General features: G+C 41.0%; 1 protein-coding gene across 6 annotated transcripts in view; it reads right to left on the bottom strand.

Annotated features, from left to right (window-relative positions):
- Positions 1–40: 40 nt before the first annotated feature.
- LOC130176242 (FERM domain-containing protein 5) overlaps positions 41–19437 on the bottom strand; it is a 59472-nt gene continuing 40075 nt past the window's right edge. The window contains exons 2-15 of one of the 6 annotated variants that reach the window (XM_056387202.1): positions 19179–19283; positions 17491–17533; positions 17065–17143; positions 14916–15013; positions 14051–14174; positions 12883–12970; positions 12634–12722; positions 11878–11941; positions 11656–11747; positions 10647–10721; positions 9461–9529; positions 9149–9258; positions 5171–5523; positions 41–4991 (exon numbers count right to left, since the gene is read on the bottom strand). In XM_056387202.1, the coding sequence (XP_056243177.1) occupies positions 4944–4991; positions 5171–5523; positions 9149–9258; positions 9461–9529; positions 10647–10721; positions 11656–11747; positions 11878–11941; positions 12634–12722; positions 12883–12970; positions 14051–14174; positions 14916–15013; positions 17065–17143; positions 17491–17533; positions 19179–19283 (1437 nt within the window). In that variant the 3' untranslated portion in view covers positions 41–4943. Of the gene's footprint in view, positions 5524–9148; positions 9259–9460; positions 9530–10646; positions 10722–11655; positions 11748–11877; positions 11942–12633; positions 12723–12882; positions 12971–14050; positions 14175–14915; positions 15014–17064; positions 17144–17490; positions 17534–19178; positions 19284–19437 lie in introns of all 6 variants that reach the window. The other 5 variants (XM_056387201.1, XM_056387197.1, XM_056387199.1 and 2 more) reach the window with 5 other exon arrangements.

Genomic DNA, 19437 nt, shown 5'->3' with positions numbered 1-19437 from the left:
TGAATTTGTCTTGTTCCACAAAGCCACAGGGAAAGCCACATCACAATTTTATTCAATGTTTATTTCAAGTTTGAATAGTTTTATTTAATGGCACCAGTTACAAGGGACTATTGGAGAGAAACAATATTTTATACTGACTTGTACAGAAGGTTACCTACAGTACAAACGGGTTCGGAATGGATCAGACTGAACAAGAACTGGATTTGGCACATGGATTTATATATATATTTTTTTTTTTTCATATATAACGTAATTAAACAGCAATCTCCAATCCCAGGATAGAACGATGCAGACAACATAACACCACCAGACATGGATAAGCATATACACTTAATGATGTGTATACACGGTCGTGTAAGGGTCCGTCTACTGGGAGTTGGCAGAGGGGCTAAAAGCAGACCAAGATGTCTTCAGTTATGACTATCATGATCCACTTTAATATGATAAGGATTTTGGCTAGGGATGAAATTCAAGTAGCCAATTGTGTCTAAATCACCAGATTAAGATCATCTAATTTGGTTGTGTAATTAATTTTCATCAGATAAATATCAACAAAAACCCAAAAAAAAATATGTTTGAAGGACAGCCAGTGATAATCTTTGATAAAGTCCTTAATAATTGTTTTTTGAGACTGATAATCTGATCATTGCTGAAATATGTAGCAAGACACAGGGAGTAGACAAAATAACAAGAACACCTCACAGTTACAATATCACCACAAACTACAACCTCAAAAATTATCCCAACAAATCTTTGACAAAACTTAGAATTGATCACAAGTTTATTGTTGCTTAGTTGTTGTGAGGTATTACTTTACACCATGCAGGTGTTTCTGTTATTGAGTCCATCCCCCGTTATGTACTTTGCATGGCTGTACCTTCACTGTTGCTTTTCAGGGACGGATGGATTATCTGTTTTTCATATATAAACCATGGATGACGCTGACACTTGATCATCAAAAGTCACAGACCTGACCTAAACTGTAACCATCTCCCATGAAGTAAAAGAACAGTAAAATATGTAAACATGACACAGCAACTGAAATGTAAATGTAAAGTCAGGTTTGCCACAGGAAAATGTGCCTGTAAAGACAAATTAAGACAGATTTTTTTTAGGGGCTACATCACAGCTTCAGACAGATGAACACCGTTTTCCCTCTGGGCCTGGGGAGATTTAGGGATGGAGCAGTCTGTAGTACAACTGACAGGGATGTTGTGTCTTGTGTCTCCATTCCTTCATCTTTGCCACTTTGGTAAACTGCAGTTAGGATCCAGGCACAGGGAGCAATCTGTCACTTAACAATGAAAACAGCAAAGAAAACAGCAGCAGAACAAACATCCACACAAGAGGTCTCCAAGGACAATTGATTTTTTTTTTTTTATAAAATGTTATTACTGAATGCAACAAGTGTCTCAATGGTCACATCGTTGTTAGAGTCAGCACAACAGCAATTTGGTAAGTGGTTTTCTAGAAACATGAAAGGACATATTCATCGTTGGATTTTCATACACAAGTTTGTAAATCATCTTTTTGCTCTTACAGCTGATTATTGCTCCTTGAATAATGCTGCCTTTTTTTTTTGTTTAATTGTTGCATGTTCAGAGAGAGACCACTGAAGCTACATAATGCTGATAGATGTACGAGAAACACCTTTGCAGACTGACCTTTAAAAGATGTCCTGCTAACAACTCGGCCTGGCTGGACTGGCCAGTCATGTTGACCTTTATGTCAGTAAAGAAGTAATAAATATGAAGTATGAATGTACACAAAAAAAAAAAAAAAAAGTCAACCCGCCCACCCTGCTCCACCCCTTGTTAGGAGAAATGTGCTTCATCTTTGCATCTGCTATTTACTGGACGGATCCAAGTGAAAAACTATTAACTTGACGTAAATAAGCTCCTCTACTGTATATGGCAGGCTGCTTGCTAATGTAGCTCTAATGATTTGATATTCCCTCTAGCATCGTGCTGCTCCCTCCGCCACAGATAACTACGCTTTGTAAAGGATAATGAGCTAGAAGAGTGGATCCAGCCACAACGCCAAAGTGCATGCTACTCTGGTCAGGGCGACAACTTCGCCCGGGACTGACAGGCTCGGTTTACACAGGAGCAAACAAAGAAGGTAGCACCATTGGGCCTTCAGTGGAGCAGCTGCAGGTGCTGGTGTAGGGGTGGGGAGGGGGGGTGGGGAGGGTGTGGGATTTGAAATAGGAGGCCGAACACAATCAACCCCTGTACAGCCATTAGAGTGACGAGTCACCAAATGCCTTCCGTTCCCATTTGAACCTCTGATTTCCCTCAGTCTCTCTCTACCTCTGTCTCTCATTTCATGCCTCATTTCCTTCCCGTGAGTCTTTCTCCTTTTTAGCAAAATATAATAAATTTACCTTTTTTTTTTTTTTTTTACTCTTCTCTGTCTAAACATCCACCGCGATCACCTTGAATCTTGTTTTGATTCCTACATACGAACACACTAACACTTACGCCTGCACTTGGTACAGGAGGTAGACACTCAGTACAAAAAACAGATTTTACCCAGAATCCAACAGCCATGACAGTTATTGCTCCCTGGAGCTACGAGGCAGAGGAGTCTAGAGCCTGACCGGCAAATCAAAGGGCAGATATTATTTGCCAGTATTGGCTTATCGTAGATATATTGGTATCTGTTTTTATTGTGGCTGACATAAAAAAAAAAATCAAGGGAAGAAAGAAACTTAAGTACATAGTTAAGAAAAAAGTGCATGAGGTACCTCAGAAAATGTCTTCATTACATACTGTAGTTTGTCAAGCACACTCCGCTGTTTCCTCAACCAAAGAGGTGACCTTTCCAGTCCCATCTAATTGTTAATTTTTAATTTGTGAGCGACAAATTGTTTTGTTTAATGCTGCAACTAACACTTATTTTCATTATCAATTAATCTATTAGTTTCTGGATTAATCGATTAATTGTTTAGATCATAAAATGAACATAATTTCTAAGAACCCAAGGTGACAGTCAAAAACCAAAAGATATGAAATTTACAAAGATCCTCACACTGAAGAAGCTGACACCAGAAAACGTTTGGCAGTTGAAATATGACAAGTATTCAATTGTCAAAATAGTTGCCTGTTAAAGCACTATCAATCAATAAACTAATCATTTCAGCTTTAGTTTTGTTTTAACATGTTTAAATGAATTTTAGTGGGAAGTTAGGCCATGGGTCAAAGAACAGGTTTTTACTGTTTGGTGCAGATCCAGTACCGGTCAGGCTCACAGTCGTCTCTACAGACTCTTCAAGTACAATAAGATATGGTAAAGTTATGAAAGGTGAAAATGTATTTTTGGATTATTTGGTATTTGTGGTGGTACAATGATATCTGCAGATTTTATTCTGCACAAATACATGTTTTAAACTGCATGTACGTTGAAGGCTGATTCACTGCTGGTGGAGTGATGACAGTTGTGATCAGTGTTGAGTGGATCTGGATAAAAACCCTGTTTTTTTTTTTGTTTTGTTTTTTTTTTTGTTTGTTTTGTTTTGTCCCCCCCATCCACATTGCCATGAATGCTTCTGACCTTACTTGAAACACAGCGCTAAAAAAGGTATAATTTAATCTTCAATAACAAAATAACATTTCAGTTCTGTTAAAATATACATGGAAAACCTGTCAATATATATTAGGAAACAAACTAATTTGTACAAAAAGTACATCATTACTCTTATTCTAGTAATAATAATAATATAGTATGATACATAAACCTAAGAGCATGGTTGATATGAAACCAAAATAAATCATAAACTCTTCATATAAAGAAATAATTGAAATTCATCGAATTTCAACTTGATGAGAAAATGCAAATCAAATTAATTGGAGAAATAACAGAACAACTGAACAAATGTGCACATTAAAAAGTACTTAATTATTAAAACCATATGAGCATTGCACATCTATCTAGACTATTATCTATTGGTGCCAGTGAATCTTTGCTCTTCATGAATATATCTCTAACCGCATCTGACACTACTGGCTCACATAACACTATTGGTACTGGTTTATTTTACTGTATCCTTATAAAACGTTAGAAAAACAACTCTGATCTTCACCAGTTTACTTTGTACACCAATGTATACTAAAGTGTAATTGTGTCTTAAAACAATCCACAAAAATCAAATCTGCCAACAGTCATCGACATCCTCTGAAAAAAGGCATTTGGTAATCACCCTGTCTCTCTCCTGTTTCACCAACCTTCACTATCATTCCCTTCAGATTGTTCTGTTTTCTCTGATGACGTGAATCTGCTGTTTGTCTAGCTGACTTCTGATGGGCATGGATCAGTATCAAAAGATTTTATACTACTTTGCCTCACATATACTTCACTGCAGTAGGCCTATCGACTCTAACCTAACTCACTTCCATCTTTTAATGACAAATCAACTTCCTCGATTACCGTTCATCATCTCGCCTCCTTCTCTTATGCAAATATATGTTTAAAAGCAATAAATAATAAATGAAGGCAACATTCATCCGTTGCAACAAAATCTACCGTTCCTGTAAAAGGAACTGTTTAAAATTCTTCAGTTCTTTGATTTCAGTTTTAATTTTTTTCCTTTGTGTTATTTGAAAAAATAAAATACCTGAAATGACTTGAAAAAAACAAACAAAAACAAAACGCAAAAAAATGTCCTCTGCCTTTGTAGAAAAAAAAAGAAAAGAAAAAAGAAGAAAAGAAGCAAAAAGAGGAGGTGGTTGAGTGGGGGGGGGGTGTAACTCAAAGTGGAGGAGGGGAAGAGAAATCCTGGCCCGGTGTTACCAGGAGTGGTCCAAGCTGTATGTCAGCAGGAGGATGATGGGAGAAGCAGGGTTCATGGTTGGGACGAGGCTGCCCTCCATCACTCCGGAGTCCTAACCGTCTTCTCAGACCCCCGAACGGGCTTACGAACTCTACGACCGCACTCTCACTTGTTAATGAGCAACCCGCCCACCCAGCGGAGCTTGCAGGCAAACCACCGCCTGAGGGGACAAAAGTATTCGTAATGGAACTGCTCAAATTCGGGGGTCTGGCGGATATCACGTAAAAATGCTATGTCAAGGTCTGACTCGGTGAGGATGATGAGGAGGAGGAGCAAGACAAAGAGGAGTCCAATGGTCACAAGGAGCAAACGGAGGACACTTAAGACAAACTTATTCACCTGTTCCACCTCGCTGAGGGCCGAGTCCCCCCCTGCACCCTCCTGTGCAGATCTACCGTCCGCACCAAAATCACCCCCTTCCCCGTGCATGGGGGTGCCCGCCTCCGACTCCTTCTCCTCTTCAATGCTGCAGGGCGCCCCGTTGATCTGGCGTGACACAGTCAGCTCCATGCTGTGCTCGGCCACCGGGGTGGGCAGGACGCTGTCGGACGGGCTGTAGGCCTCGTCCGAGATCACCGCCGTCCCATCACTGGCGTCTGTGGCCTGGCTCCGGGAGCGTGGCATGAAGGATTCCCCGTGGGACACTGAACGCACTGGTGTAGAGTGGGCACTGTCACGCAGGGACTCCAGACCTTGTGGAGGCGTTCAGGGTGGAAGAGGAGGGGAGAAACAGAGAGGAAGAAAGAAATGTTATATTCAGAACATTATGATGTCACAGTGAAGGTGACCTTTGACCATTTGGATATAAAATGTAATCACTTCATCACTTTATCCTATTAGACGTTTGTGGTAAAATGCGTCATAATTAGAGTATGAATTTGTGTGCTATGGCCAAAAACGTGTTTTGTGAGGTCACAGTGACCTTGACCTTTGACCACCCAAATCTAGCCAGTTCATCCTCGAGTCCAAGTGAATGTTGGTCCCAAATTTCCAAATAATTTCCCTCAAGGTGTTGCTGCGTTGACAACGGACAACCCGAAAACATGATGCCTCCGGTCATGGCCCTCACCGGCACAGAGGCATAAAAAGATTACTGACAAGAGATTATCTGGTCAGTCATACGCTACGCTAGTGTGGCGCTCACAGACACAATGTACTACAGTTCCGGTTCAAAGTGCTGAGAGGTTTCTTCTGCTGTTTGTCCAGCAGAGGTCTGTTACAGGGCACAGACACACCGTCTCCGACTTGAGAGCTGAAATCTGATCATGCTGTTCCCACAGTCAAGCAGACAAGGCGGGGCATTGTTATTGTACTAAATGATCAGGAGGCAATGTGAAGCCTAATCATCATCTCTAATCGAAGAAATCATCATGTAGCCAATTACTCTGGAAGTGTAGATCTCATTCAACAGCCACAGACTGGACAAACCCATTAAGATAAATTACTTTTGAGGAAACATTAAATAAACCAAGCCTGCTTCCTGATAAAAGGGTCAACATCCTCTCATCTTATGTCTTATGTTCTAGCTATCTCAACATATAGTTCATCACATCAATGATCCTACTTTGGATGATAGATTTTTCCTTATGTATAAGTTGTATATAACAATGCTTAATATTCTAAATGAAGCCTCATGGCCTTAAACATAAATACAAACAGCTAGGCTTATTCTTAAATTAAAAGGATAGATTTACATTTTTTTCAAATCTACCTTAAGACAGCGATCACATGCCCATATGTACATTTTAAAAGTTTTTGTTTGCTGGATGAGTAGACACCAGTTTATTTTGAATTCCAATGTACGAGGGACGAGGGACAAAAAGCATGTTTTGAGAGTCTAGTTTTAAGATGTGAATCTTAAAGTCACATCAGCAGAAAACAATCAGAGAATATTTCCTAATTAAATCAAACCAAAATGAAAAGGCGCAAAAAATACTCTAACCTTCAAATAGGAGTGAGCTATCAGGATCAAATGCTCTATGATGGTAAATGTAATCTGATATTGTGATGAAGGAAAATTTGGGGGGAGGTTGTTTTTTTAAGGATAAATAGCAACACATGAATGTGTGTTTTTGACTAATCTAGCAGATCAAACACCTGGTAAATTAAATCAGTTGATCAAACACACAGTACCCACAACGGTTTTATTCATCTGTAGATATTAAAGGGAAACAGCAGCCACTTCAGCAGCAGCAGTATGGCAAAATCTGAGCCTCCTGATAAATGTATATTATGTATATTATAACGTCATATTGTCGAACTTTACCTACAAACAGTCAACAATGCATTGGTTTTAATGCTGTTACTGTTCAGGCTGCAGGATAACAGTACAGTACATGAGATCCACTCTACAGTGTACACGTCAGTGAAGATGAGCCGTGGTTGAGCCCTTTGCTGACGATATCACATTCTCGAGAGTGTCAAAGCAGCAACATTACACCTTCACTATAAAGAGAAGGGATTAAAATTCAGCTTTTGATGAGGAAGCAAATCATGAAAGGGATCATTTCTTTTTTAAAAACTGCAAGAAAAGTAAAAGAGATTATGTCCAGTATCTAAGCCTCTACTGACATCAAACTCCTGTCAAGTGAAAAGAAGGCAGCATGAAGGCTGGATGAATGTCAGCAGCCATCTCTACTCAGCAGCGAGCAGAAAATCCACATTTAAAGATTTGATTTGAAACACTATAATATAAATTTAAAAGAAATTCATTGGCCAAATGAACACACCACACCCCTTGAAATACTGTATTCTAGTTGGAACCAAATATAGATGCTACATTAAGAGTCCTCCAGTCAAAATCAGCAAAATATAGTCAACAAAAGCACCAAGAAGAATCATAACTGCCTGTCCAGATGACACAGACAACCACAGGAATGGTGTAACTCCCTCTGCCAACATCGATGAGGCAGAGACTGATTTAAAATAGAGAAAGCGACTGGCACCTCCATGTAAAGCACATTTCTGGCTGGCTCTGTGATGAGTTTACCTGAAGGTTGGCTGGTCTGAATGTAAGGCAGGGGAGTGCCAGGGAGAGGGGTGGCGCTGGCAGACTCCTGCGGCCCTGTCAGAGAAGGGTACAGGGGCAGGATGCCCAGGGCCTTGCCCAGCATGCGAGGCCCCAGGCTCAACACGCGAACTTTCACATCCCGGTAGCAGTGGTTGATCATACGCAGGTGGACGTTCACCCGGGTGGTGATGCGGATCAGACACTTCACCATGGCTGCAGCATGCACGTGTTTATCCCGTTGTTATGGTCCCTGTCCCGGAGTCCAGGCAACAGTCTCGCTGTGTGTGTGTGTGTGTGTGTGTGTGTGTGTGTGTGTGTTAGGCTGAAGGGTTCTGCCTTGGTTGCAGTTTGCAGAGAAGAGTGCGAGGTGAAACGGTGGGTTTCAGCAGCAGTGCTACAATCCCCAGCATTGGCCTGGCCTGGTTTGGCCCCACCCAGGACAGTGACATATATGGAATAGAAGGACCGGGCTATTTTCAGCCGGGGTATTAATACTACTGTAAGGCACCCAGTCAGCACACACTGGGGGTAGGAAGCTCTCATGGCTCTCTTGAACCCACAGCATAAGACCCTCAATATATACAGTGCACCTGCTACTGACCTCTGTTTATTTCAGTGCACAAAGAGTTATAGTATGTACTTGAAAGGCAGAATCAAAGGATCTTACTGTTTAGTTTTAAGCAGGACTGTCTCACTAACAGAGGCACTGAGGCCACCTGTTCTGGGCCAGGAGCCTGCAGGCGGGCTGAATAAGTAACTTTAGCTGCTTTTGTGTTGCCTCAATTTACAAGAACAATCGTGCAAACACACACACAGCTCTGACTCTAACACTGCATTGAATCTGAGCAAGCTGACTGACGCACACGCCTGCAGCATATCCCACCAATGCCATAGTCAGGAAATGGGCCAAATGGCTCTAGTTACAGCATGAGTGTGTGTGTGTGAGAGAGAGAGGGTGTGTATGCATAAGTGTGTTTTCTCAAGGAAGAGGAAGAGTTTTCACAAATGGGATTAATGGCTCCCTGATCCATTTAAAATGGTTTTTAAAATCTGTGTCAACCGGTTTATTGTTGCAATAACAAATTATTCATGAGTATATCTGAAGAGGGAAATCTTAACTGCCTCTTGAACTCCAATGTAAACCACAACTTGGATGTTTCAGTGAATGAGGTTTGCATGTAAACAATACCATACTCACTGTACGGCTTCTAAAGAACACCGGTGAAAACAAATTTCCCCCCAGCACTTTCACGGCCACCTTAAGATTTGTTGCTTGTTGAAACGTGGGGGTGGAGCTCAGTTCTTACCCTCCATGATAGATATGTGCACAGCTCTCCGACGTGTGCGCGGTACACTGCTGAGGCGAGGTCCGTGGGTGATGGATGGACAACTTCTGCTGGGCACAAGGCCAGCCCTGCTGAGACAAACACAGACACAAACGCACAACCATCAGTGCGCTGAGAAACGGCCCCGAGTGGAGGTAACTCATACTGCAGCGAGTAGGTGCTGCTGATATAAAGACATCTACAGTAGCTTGGTGCCTAAGAAAATGGAGGAAAATTAAACTAAAATCTGATCGAGAGCATTCTGACCTCTCCTGAGTTTACATACAACTCTACCTGTGTATTTCTGGAGGTTCGCGTTTGATTTTGGCACTCTGCTCCATCACCTCTTTTGCCACTCGTCCACTGTTATAAAGCACAGAGATGATGCTCAGGATGAGTTTCACATACACACACACTCACACACACACACACACACACACACACACACACACAACACCAGGCAACCTGGTGTCACCCAATGCCATGAAAGCCATCACTGCAGTGGATGAGTACAGTACATGAGCATCATGATTGAATTAACCTGGTGAATTCAGCTCTGTGTAACTGAATTACCACCAGTGAGACAAATGCACACAGACGTGCAGGCAAAAATATCAAAACAATGACCATGGCTTGCCCTTCAACAGTAAACTTAACATTTAACTGACTTGGCTTGTGCTGTCAGTTAATATACACTAATACTACCAGATACTTTCGATGTAAAATTACTTTTCATCCCTTTAATCTTGACTGAATATCTAATTTTTCTTATCTTCTTAAAGGGGTAGTTCATCCAAACTAAAAATATTTTCTCACTTACCTGTAGTTAGTATCTAGCTAAACAATATGTCTGGTATTACTCAAGTTCATTACATTTTCTGGCCCATTGACTACAGACACATTAGCTTTTAGCTATTTCTGTTGCAATAAATATATTGTGGATTGTACCTGTTAAATAAAATAAGTAAATAAATGAATATCTACTGAGCTTTTTAGATATACTTATGCCGTACTTTATGCCACCACCGCAATGAGGGCTTTTTCTTTTATGTAAAGCAGTTCCAATGAAGATTTTAAATTTCTAAATTTCAAGCAGCACAAACAACATTTAATTCACCTCCATTATATAAGGTAGCAGCAGAAACGTCAGAGATGCATATCTCAGAACATGTGTAAATAAAACCAAAAGGCTAGATACCACTAAGGGTAGTTGAGAAAATATGTTTTTTGTATAATTTACATAAATCAGTATACAGTATATACAAGGTGATAATGCCTCATGTGATCAGTCCCCTTCATTGTGTCCTCTATCTTGTAAAGTGTCGGTCCTATCCTCTGGGCAAAAGTAAGCTGACGTTACAGCACAGAAGGCCAGGAGGCCACGTCTTCTGGGAACACCTCTCTCCACTTCCAGCGGGGGGTTTTCTGCAGTGTCCTCCCCTCCCTGTCATCAGTCACACTTCCTTGTCGTGTACTCTACCTGTAACGGAAACGGCTGCCCTTGAAGAACAGGTTGCTGCTGGACATCGTGCGAACCTGACTTGACTTCTCAAGCCTGGAAGAGAAAAAAAAAAGGAAAATTGCCTTTTGTACCCTAAAAAAGGAAATCAGGAAGAAAAACCACTGGTATGATCTAGAGAATAAACAATTTACCGCTCATTTTTGCTAGAATATGAAGATCACACTGTTGAGACGTGAATGTATGTAATCTTTGCTTTCTGAATCCAAGAATAAAGCAGAAACTAGGATCAAATACCATGCTATTAAATTATGTATGTCCTCTCTTTGCACTATAGGCACTGCATCCTCAACATGGCTCCATACAGTATTCAATATGTTTATATTGTTGTAAGTGATACATTAATGTTTCATGCTTCATTTTGCTTTCAAGGGATATGTGTGCTTCTCTGACAGACACAACTTTTTCATCACGTTCTCTCCCTGTTGTCCCCCAGACTCCTTATTACAGTGAAACCTTAATAAGCGGTTGGTTGATAAAATATCTGTCACTTCAGAGAGTCAACAAGAGGTCACATCATATTAACTCTAAAATCAATGCACATGCTACGCTCTGCCCCTCTCTTTCTCTCTTCCCACACACACTCTTCGTCACCTGAGTCATCAGCTCGACTCATTACCATTCCCGTCCTCTGAGCTCACAGTGCTTGGTTTTTTTTTTTTTGGTTTTTTTTTAATAATCACCTTTCCTGAGCCAGGGAGCGCAGAGGGGACCCACACTATTTTTCATGGCTGAGACAGGGGAGCCATACCTCAGAAGGACTGTTGAAGTGCTTGCAGTCTCGTGCCAGCGCACACTCATTCACTAAAGGTCAGCGGCAACTCACACCTCATTTTCCCGCTGACAAACAACCCAGAGGGAAGGGCTTTTAAGGACACCAAGGAACTGTGACGGTAACCTGCCTGACTGCGCTCAAAATCATGGCAGTGAGGAGAAACGGAAGAAATTAAATTAAATAGAGCAGACTCACTTGTAGAAAGCTTGGTTCTCCACTCCACATTTCCAGAGGTGCTTGCATGCCTCCGGAGTGGGTGCGAAGTATGTCAAGATGATCTTTTGGTCCTGCACGTTGAAAATGAGAGAACGTGCAGGACAATATAATAAACTGAGACAGAAAATCACACTTTACAGGCTGTCATGAGAACACGCACCGCGGAGGCTTCTCTCCACATCCAACAATTCATGCGCTCACCTCCTTCTGATTTGCATATATGTGGAACGTCTTGCCTTCGAACTTCAGCTTGGTCACCTCGTTCCTGCCCGGGAGAGAGCGCGGCAACGGTTACACATACAGCAAGCGGAGAGAGAAAGCCACAGCCTCTTTAAATATTCATGACAACAACTTTGAGATCACATAAACAGCCACGGACCTCTATGTTTGGCTGACAAAACAAATAACTGATAATATTCCCAGCAGACAGGGGGAAACCTGAGCGCTGCCGAGGGCAAACAAACAAAGCCATTACAAATACTGCAAACATAATAAGTCTGTTTTCATTATGTAACTGTAACCTTCTCAGTGGAAAGCGAACAGACAAAAAGATGACTATTAAATAAAAATGCATCATGTTGTTTACAGTTTCCACTTTTCAATGAAGCATCTTGTTGAATTCAAATCACTAAATGTCTCCTTCAAGTAGAGGCTATAGTTCTCAACCTATTGTCTTGATCTTCTATCGAGTGTTTCTGTGAATCTAGCTGGTGTTATTAGCCATCTGTGCACATGTTAGACCCCAGCACTTGTCACAGGTAGAGGCAGATGGAGCAGCTTTGTTGACGGTGACTGTACAACCAGCTGTAGTGCACATGCTGTTTCAACACCCTGCATATAGAGCACATATGTCAAATCAGGTCAAAATCGAGGCCTGCAGAACGGTGTGTGTGATTTACATCCTGCAAAGACTCGAGGCGTGTGCTCACAGAAGAGGAGGTCGCACATTTCGCTCACCATTTGAGAAAATGAACTCTCTTGTTTCCCTGAAGCACCACAAAACCAAACGGTGTGAAGGCGAGGAAAGCTGGGTTCCCAGACACATCCTGAAAAACACAAAAACAATTTGAAAACATAACTTAGACGCACGCATTTAAATGAGGCATATGTTTTAGCATGTACTGTACTGTATATCCCATGAGAATATTTCAAGTAGAACATTAATGTGTTTGAGATCTAAATATAGTACAGCAGTGGTTGAAAAACCTTGCATGGATGTGGATCAACACCATATGTCTCCAGCATCTGGGCTTTCTGCAGGAAATTTCGCTCTGATGTTTCAGGTGTCTGTCCACTGAGGGAGAGCAACAACACGACAAAACAGCTGTGTCACTTTCAAATGTCGAACATTCAAAAAGCCAAAGACTTCAGAGGGAGGCAAACACATGAATAAATATCCAATTATGTGATACATTAATTTAGAAAGACTGAAAGAGGCAGACGGAGGTCACACCAAAACAAATCAAACATTAACATAAGATCAGCTGAAGCAAAGAAAGTATGGGAGGATATTTAAAAAGCAATTATTGTTTATCTCAATTAACAATCTAGGTTAACAATGTTAACAATGTTAACAATATTAACAATGTTAACAAGTATTCATATTGCCGCACAGTGTTTCCTTGGTGGTGAAGAGGAAATGAACCACTAGTGGGCAGCAGAGTCTCATGCTGTTCCTCATTCTGCTTCCACGGCATCACAACTAGACTTGGTTGATGCAATTCCACCTCTATTGTGTCTCACTGTCTATCATTAAACAGACATCTTTTGTTTTTTCTTGCCCTTTATTTGTTCCAGAGAGCATTATCCCTGAAACTTCCTAGTAACTTGTGTGAGACAACACAATGACACAGTGGTTTTTTCACTTTGGAAATTATTATTTGAGAGCAAACAAATTATTTGACAGAGTTGGACGGATCAGTGCGAGTGAAACGCTGGACTCTTCTGCGGTCAGTGAGAGTAGACGGTTTGGGCCTCTGTCTGTGTGTGTTTGTGTGCATACATCTGCTCAGTCTGATCACTTTCAATACTGTGCTCTGCTGCTCTTCCAGTTAGAGCTGGGGTTAGTTCCCATCACTAATAACTGTGCAAATAAAGGGCAGACTATGAAGTCAAGAGTATCTGACTGCATTGTCTGAGTGGATAGTGGAAAACAAAGTGCTTTTCTCCCTTATCTGCTCAAATGAACGACAATAATCTGTCTGGCCAACCCAATACAGGCCAATGGTACCTCATTACTGCAGTCAATTACGTAAATGTCAAAGGAAGTCTGGCTTTTGAACCGCCTGAATGTGGTCGCAGGGTCTGCAGGTACAGTGTGTGAAACGGCGAGAGCTTCAGGAGTGGAGGTGTAGCTGTATATTCTGGCCCTTACATCAGCTCTGTCTTGTGTATATCTGCAATCCGTCGCTCCAGCTTCTCTGAATGTTTAGGGAAAAACTGGAATTTGGAGCTATAACCTTCAGGATGCTTTCCAGGGTCGTAATCACCGATCTCGGCTGGAGGAAGGAACAGAAAAAGTTAAAAAACATATTCACAGACATCCAAATCATAAAAGTTCAAACTGACATCATGATGGTTTTCAGCACACTGGTTCTTTAGCTGGTGAAGATGGGCTGAACATGCCCAGGATTATTTGTGCTCCTTCATGCCTGCACTCCCTCGGATGACCCTGATGCCAATTTCTCTCTGCAAGGAGGAGCTGACCAGGCAGCCCATCTTTAATTCATCAGTCCCTCCTCTGGAGGAACCTGCCTCCCCTCAAACACTGTGCTCTCTGTGATGTTAGCTGTGCCACCATATCTCATGTCTGTTGTGCTTGTTTAGGGCCTGTATTTGTGTGTGTGTGGTAAAAGGATGATAAGATGCCAGATAACCACTTCAAAGACTTTCTAAATGAGCATGATTTCTTGCTTATTGAGCATGTGCAAGCCATTGAGCTAATAATACTAAGCACAAAATAACCTTTTACTTTTCACTTTGTACCAGTTTTAGAGTCATTATCAGTATGGACAATCACATGCTATGCTTATTACTCTTAGTTTTAAACCATAAAAAATTAAAACCACTATAGGAATACCCTTTGATGAGCATTACATGTGCTCCTTGAGTCACCTAACTCAGCTTCTTTCCACATAAAAATCTATTGGTGTTGTTTATAGCATGGTGAAACAGAGGTCATGGACACAGTGCAAAGGAGAGAATGGTGTAAGTCATTTCTATCTGTCGTCTTCCATTACCTTGAAGGATGTAGGCAGCCAGCATGGCCGCATCCGAGGTTTTACACAGGAGCCGACCGTGGTAGAGGTCTCTCTTGATTTGCAGGAAGACAAGATACCTACAAAGGACAAACATCACATCAGACACTCTGACAGGCCTGCTTATGAGAATACTAATGATATTCATAAATACCCATAACTGCTCGTACAGTTACATTTCTCAGTGAAAGCACAGAAGGAAATAAAACAATACGAAAAGATAGAGTAGGAGCAGCATAACAACAAACCTGATAAACCTCAAAGGCTGTTGGGTTCAGGTTCCTCATGGGTGGTTTGAATATTTCTTTTTGATTTAACAGAAATGAGGGTTTTGTTTTGGGGAAAGAAGGGTAGGAGGGCCCCGAGGGAAAAGCTGCTACTGACGCTGTGCTGCTCTTAAAGCCTCCAGCCTAGTTTCAAACTCACCCGACCAACCATTTCCTGAAGCATGAAATTTACTCAGAGACAACATCTGAAGCAAATAGCAGGATGGTGATGATAATGACTATTATTATTATTATTACCATCATTATTGTTATTATTATTAGAGGTGATGAAACCACGTTCAGTGGGATCATAGAACCCACCCCACCCCACCCTTACCATGAATAGGAAATAAAACATTCCCACAAAGGCTAATTACACTTCCTGTATGGAGACATGCATGAAAGAACTGCTTTCATTTCCTGTGTTGTTCACTTACCCTAACCCTGGCAAATTTACATTGATGTTTTATGCTTTTAAAATGTCATTGTTGATGCATTTTGTCCACATTAAATAAACAAAAAATATCTTTTGCTGTCTTTTTTTCCCTTTTTCTTTTTATCTGTTTTTTTTTTATTTTATCTTGTGCATCTTCTCACAGGTGTACAGGTCTAATGAATTTCCTGTGGATTGCACACACACTGTTATAAATGCTATGGTAAGCCAAAACGCATCAGCAGCTTAGTCAGTGCATTATTTTTAAGAAAGAGCATTTTAACAATAGAAGCCAGAACAACAGAAAACATGTTGACATGTCACATTAGAAAAGCACAGGTGTAAATAACAGAATGAATGATGGCTGAGTTCCATTTAGCTGCATCGTCACTGTCTTCACAGAGTCTTTGTTAACGTTATTAGTAACGCCTGTGCATTTCCTGCTACAGTGTGTTAATAATAATATATAATATTAATACATGATACCTATAGTATTTTCTATCTTTTTTATACAGCATTAACATACTGACTCTGCACAATAGGACGAGAGGGGGGCAAACACTGAATGAGCCCCATGTGTGACTGATTATTTACCCTCCTTCTTTCTGTTGCCGGCACTATGCTCTGCCCTCTCCACTCTCCACATCATATATCACTCCCTCGCCTCCTCCCCCCGACTCCCCAGCCTTTCATTCTCCCTCCTCTCCATTACCAATCTCAATCAGCACCCTTTGGCCCCTATCTCCTCTGTCCGCTCTGTTCATTATGTACATTTTACATGTGGTGCACATTTCATCTCATTAGACCTCAGAGAGAGAGAGAGTGGACTCTTCTTCCCCCACGGTCAGTGATGAATACATCGGTAAACTGTACATGCCCTCATTCACCAGCTGGCTGCTCTCAGCATTATCTAGAGGCAGTGTAAACTCACTGCTCTTCATTCTTAGTTTTATGCAAATTAATGAGTAAATATTATGACAGGGCCCTATTTAGGAAGGAAAAATGTAAGTATATAAATACAGAAATGTAACATGTAGCTTTTGATCTTCTGCCCATCAAGTTTTGGAGACTTAGCTACTGGCGAAAGCTTTTACATTCCTCTGCTTCCTCTTGCAAACTGTGTAATATTTATCATAATGTTTTAGACAGTCAAGTAGTCAGGCATTTTAATTATGAAGGCCCATAAATAATGTTTTAGAAAGAGACATGTTTGCTTCGTCTGAAAATTTTACAGCACAATCTGTACTACAGAAAAATAACATAAAATCAAGGACCAAGCGCAGCTGCTTTTCACAGGTTTTGTCAAATGATGGCGGTCTCCCCGTTTTTCTTTTCTTTTCTTTTACGATTAAACTGAAAAAAATGTAAGCTGTACCTGTAGAGAGAAAAAAAACAACCTTTGTCAACTCATCTGAAGTAAAAGAGATCGTACCGAGTGATTTCCTCCTTGAGAGCAGCGGGATCAGGAGGGTAGAACTTGACTCTCAGACACATGGTGAACGGAGGCTGAGCTGGAGGAAATAAACACCAAACATTTAAGACATGGACGGGAATCCTTTCATAGTAACAGATCAAACACTCAACAGGAGATTGAGGGAGACAGCAGGACTGTTTTGAGACTCAGATATGGGCAAATGTATTATCATGACTTGCTAGATTAAATGTCTGGCACCAAACAAGAGTGTTCAAATAAAGAAAATACTTATAGGGGCAGCACCTTGTTTGCCTTCATCAGCTGTCAGATACATGTAATTGAGTAAAATTTACAATCAGTGCAGACCTTGTGTTGAGGATGAAAGATTTAATCAAGATTAAATCCAAGATTAAAAATAAATAAACATAAGCTCAATGTACTTACATTTCATTTGCTTTGCAATTGATTTTGTGAACTCCAACCAGTGCTACATTAGAAAGAAAAACAGATAAATGCAAGTAATTAAATGTCAGAGTAACCCACACATCAAATTATTCAACTTATACTTGACACTTGTGGGAAACCAGTTTGTGCCGCACATGGTGTTACCACAGCACTGTTCAAGCACTGCAATATGTCAAGGCTGCACTGAAAATAAAGAATTTGCAGGGTTTTCTTGTATGAAATCTTCAAAGGTTTCAGGGGAATATATCCAAACAGCTCCGTGGAGGTCTCTAGAGACACAGTTAGAGCAGTGAGGCTGAATCGACAGCAGGTTTTGACTGAACAGTGAGATCCTGCTGCTGTTGCCAGTTACACAGACCCCGAGTCTACGGCCAGATTCAGATTCTTCATTCTCTGTGGGAGCGTATCCTCTCTCCATCTTTTCTCCCAGGTTACCTTCTCACCAACCCAACCCACCCACAGCAACAATCACCAAAATAGTCCTGAGTGACAGCACAGGAAATGCAGCATCAGCGGAACTTGGCTCGCGTATGCAGGACAACAACATGATCTGTGAACATGTGAATACTTCATGAATCAAGCAGTGCTGCTACATGCCTCACAGCAGAAGAGCCTGATGGAACAACCGTCACTCTGAAAGGCGCCGTGAATAAGAGAAACTGAAGAACACAACTTTTCACTCTGGTCCACAGGCTACACTCTCATTCTTCACACAGTCCATTTTTAAAGTATAGCCAAGCATGTAATTTTTATATTGACAGAAAGCAACACAATCTTATCTATATGAAGTCATTCTGAGTTCACATCCAACCACTTTTACTTTTAAAACATCAGATGCACTGGATATAACAAGACAGTTTCAGACTCAGTATTGTAATTTTAATTTTAAAGTTTGGCTTACAGTACATTTCAACTTTTCTTAAAACACAAGTGGGAACTGCCTGATTTTTATTATGTACCATGCTCTACTTTTAGAGCCTAGATCTGTTTATTAAAGGACTAGTTCAACATTTTGGGAAATAACTTTCTTCACAGAGTTAGATGACAAAATCGTTAATCATTTCTGTTGCTCTGTCTCAAATACATACTCACGCTTCCTATTTTGAGTGCAGTGAGCGCAGTCTTTGATTTGGGACAGCACTACCTAGTTGAAATTCACGCACAAACCAGTGAGTATACTGTGCACACAGTGTACTACATGTGAGTGTACTGAAATATACCATTTAAGACACAGCATGGGTGTTACAGTAAGTACAGAGCTTTAGCCAGGAAGCAGTTAGCTTAGCTTAGCTTAGCATAAAGACTGGAAGCAGGGGGAAACAACTAGCTTCAACATGCTGCATTACCTTTGTTCAATCCATAGAGAAAAGAAAGGTAGTTCGAGGTAGTTGCGTGGTTTAATTATTTCTTCCCATCTTTATGGTTGATATTGTGGTATCGATGTTGTCATCTGGCTCATGGACCTGAATGGTGCTGTACACTATTGAATGAATATGATATTTTTTTGGGTCTCTCTTGAAAGAAAGCCTTTACTCTTATCAAAATACCTTATTAAGAAAATGATAAATGAAACAAGTTCACATAAGCATGCACACAAAAACCTCATCATGCTCACAAACACACACACACACACACACACACACACATGCACACACGCACACACTTACCCGCTGCTTGTCTGGATCCACATATCTGATGCCAAAATAGTCTTTCTCCAGCAAGTTGAGGTGATGGCAGATGAGGTCAAACAGATACTGTCCCTTAGCATCCCGCTGCAATGGAAGAGTAGAAAAATAAGAAATTTACCAAGCATGTCAGCGACAACAGATCATATTTGAACATGTGGCCAGGAAAAGATTCAACAAAGAAAAGGCAATGTCCTGAGTTTCAACATGACAAATAATTCCTGCTGGCAGAATGTGCTTC

Source organism: Seriola aureovittata, chromosome 10 (assembly GCF_021018895.1).
Source record: "Seriola aureovittata isolate HTS-2021-v1 ecotype China chromosome 10, ASM2101889v1, whole genome shotgun sequence".
In the NCBI taxonomy this organism is placed as follows: Eukaryota; Metazoa; Chordata; class Actinopteri; order Carangiformes; family Carangidae; genus Seriola; species Seriola aureovittata.
Note: the sequence above shows the minus strand (reverse complement) of the source record. Positions and strands in the feature narration are given on the sequence as shown.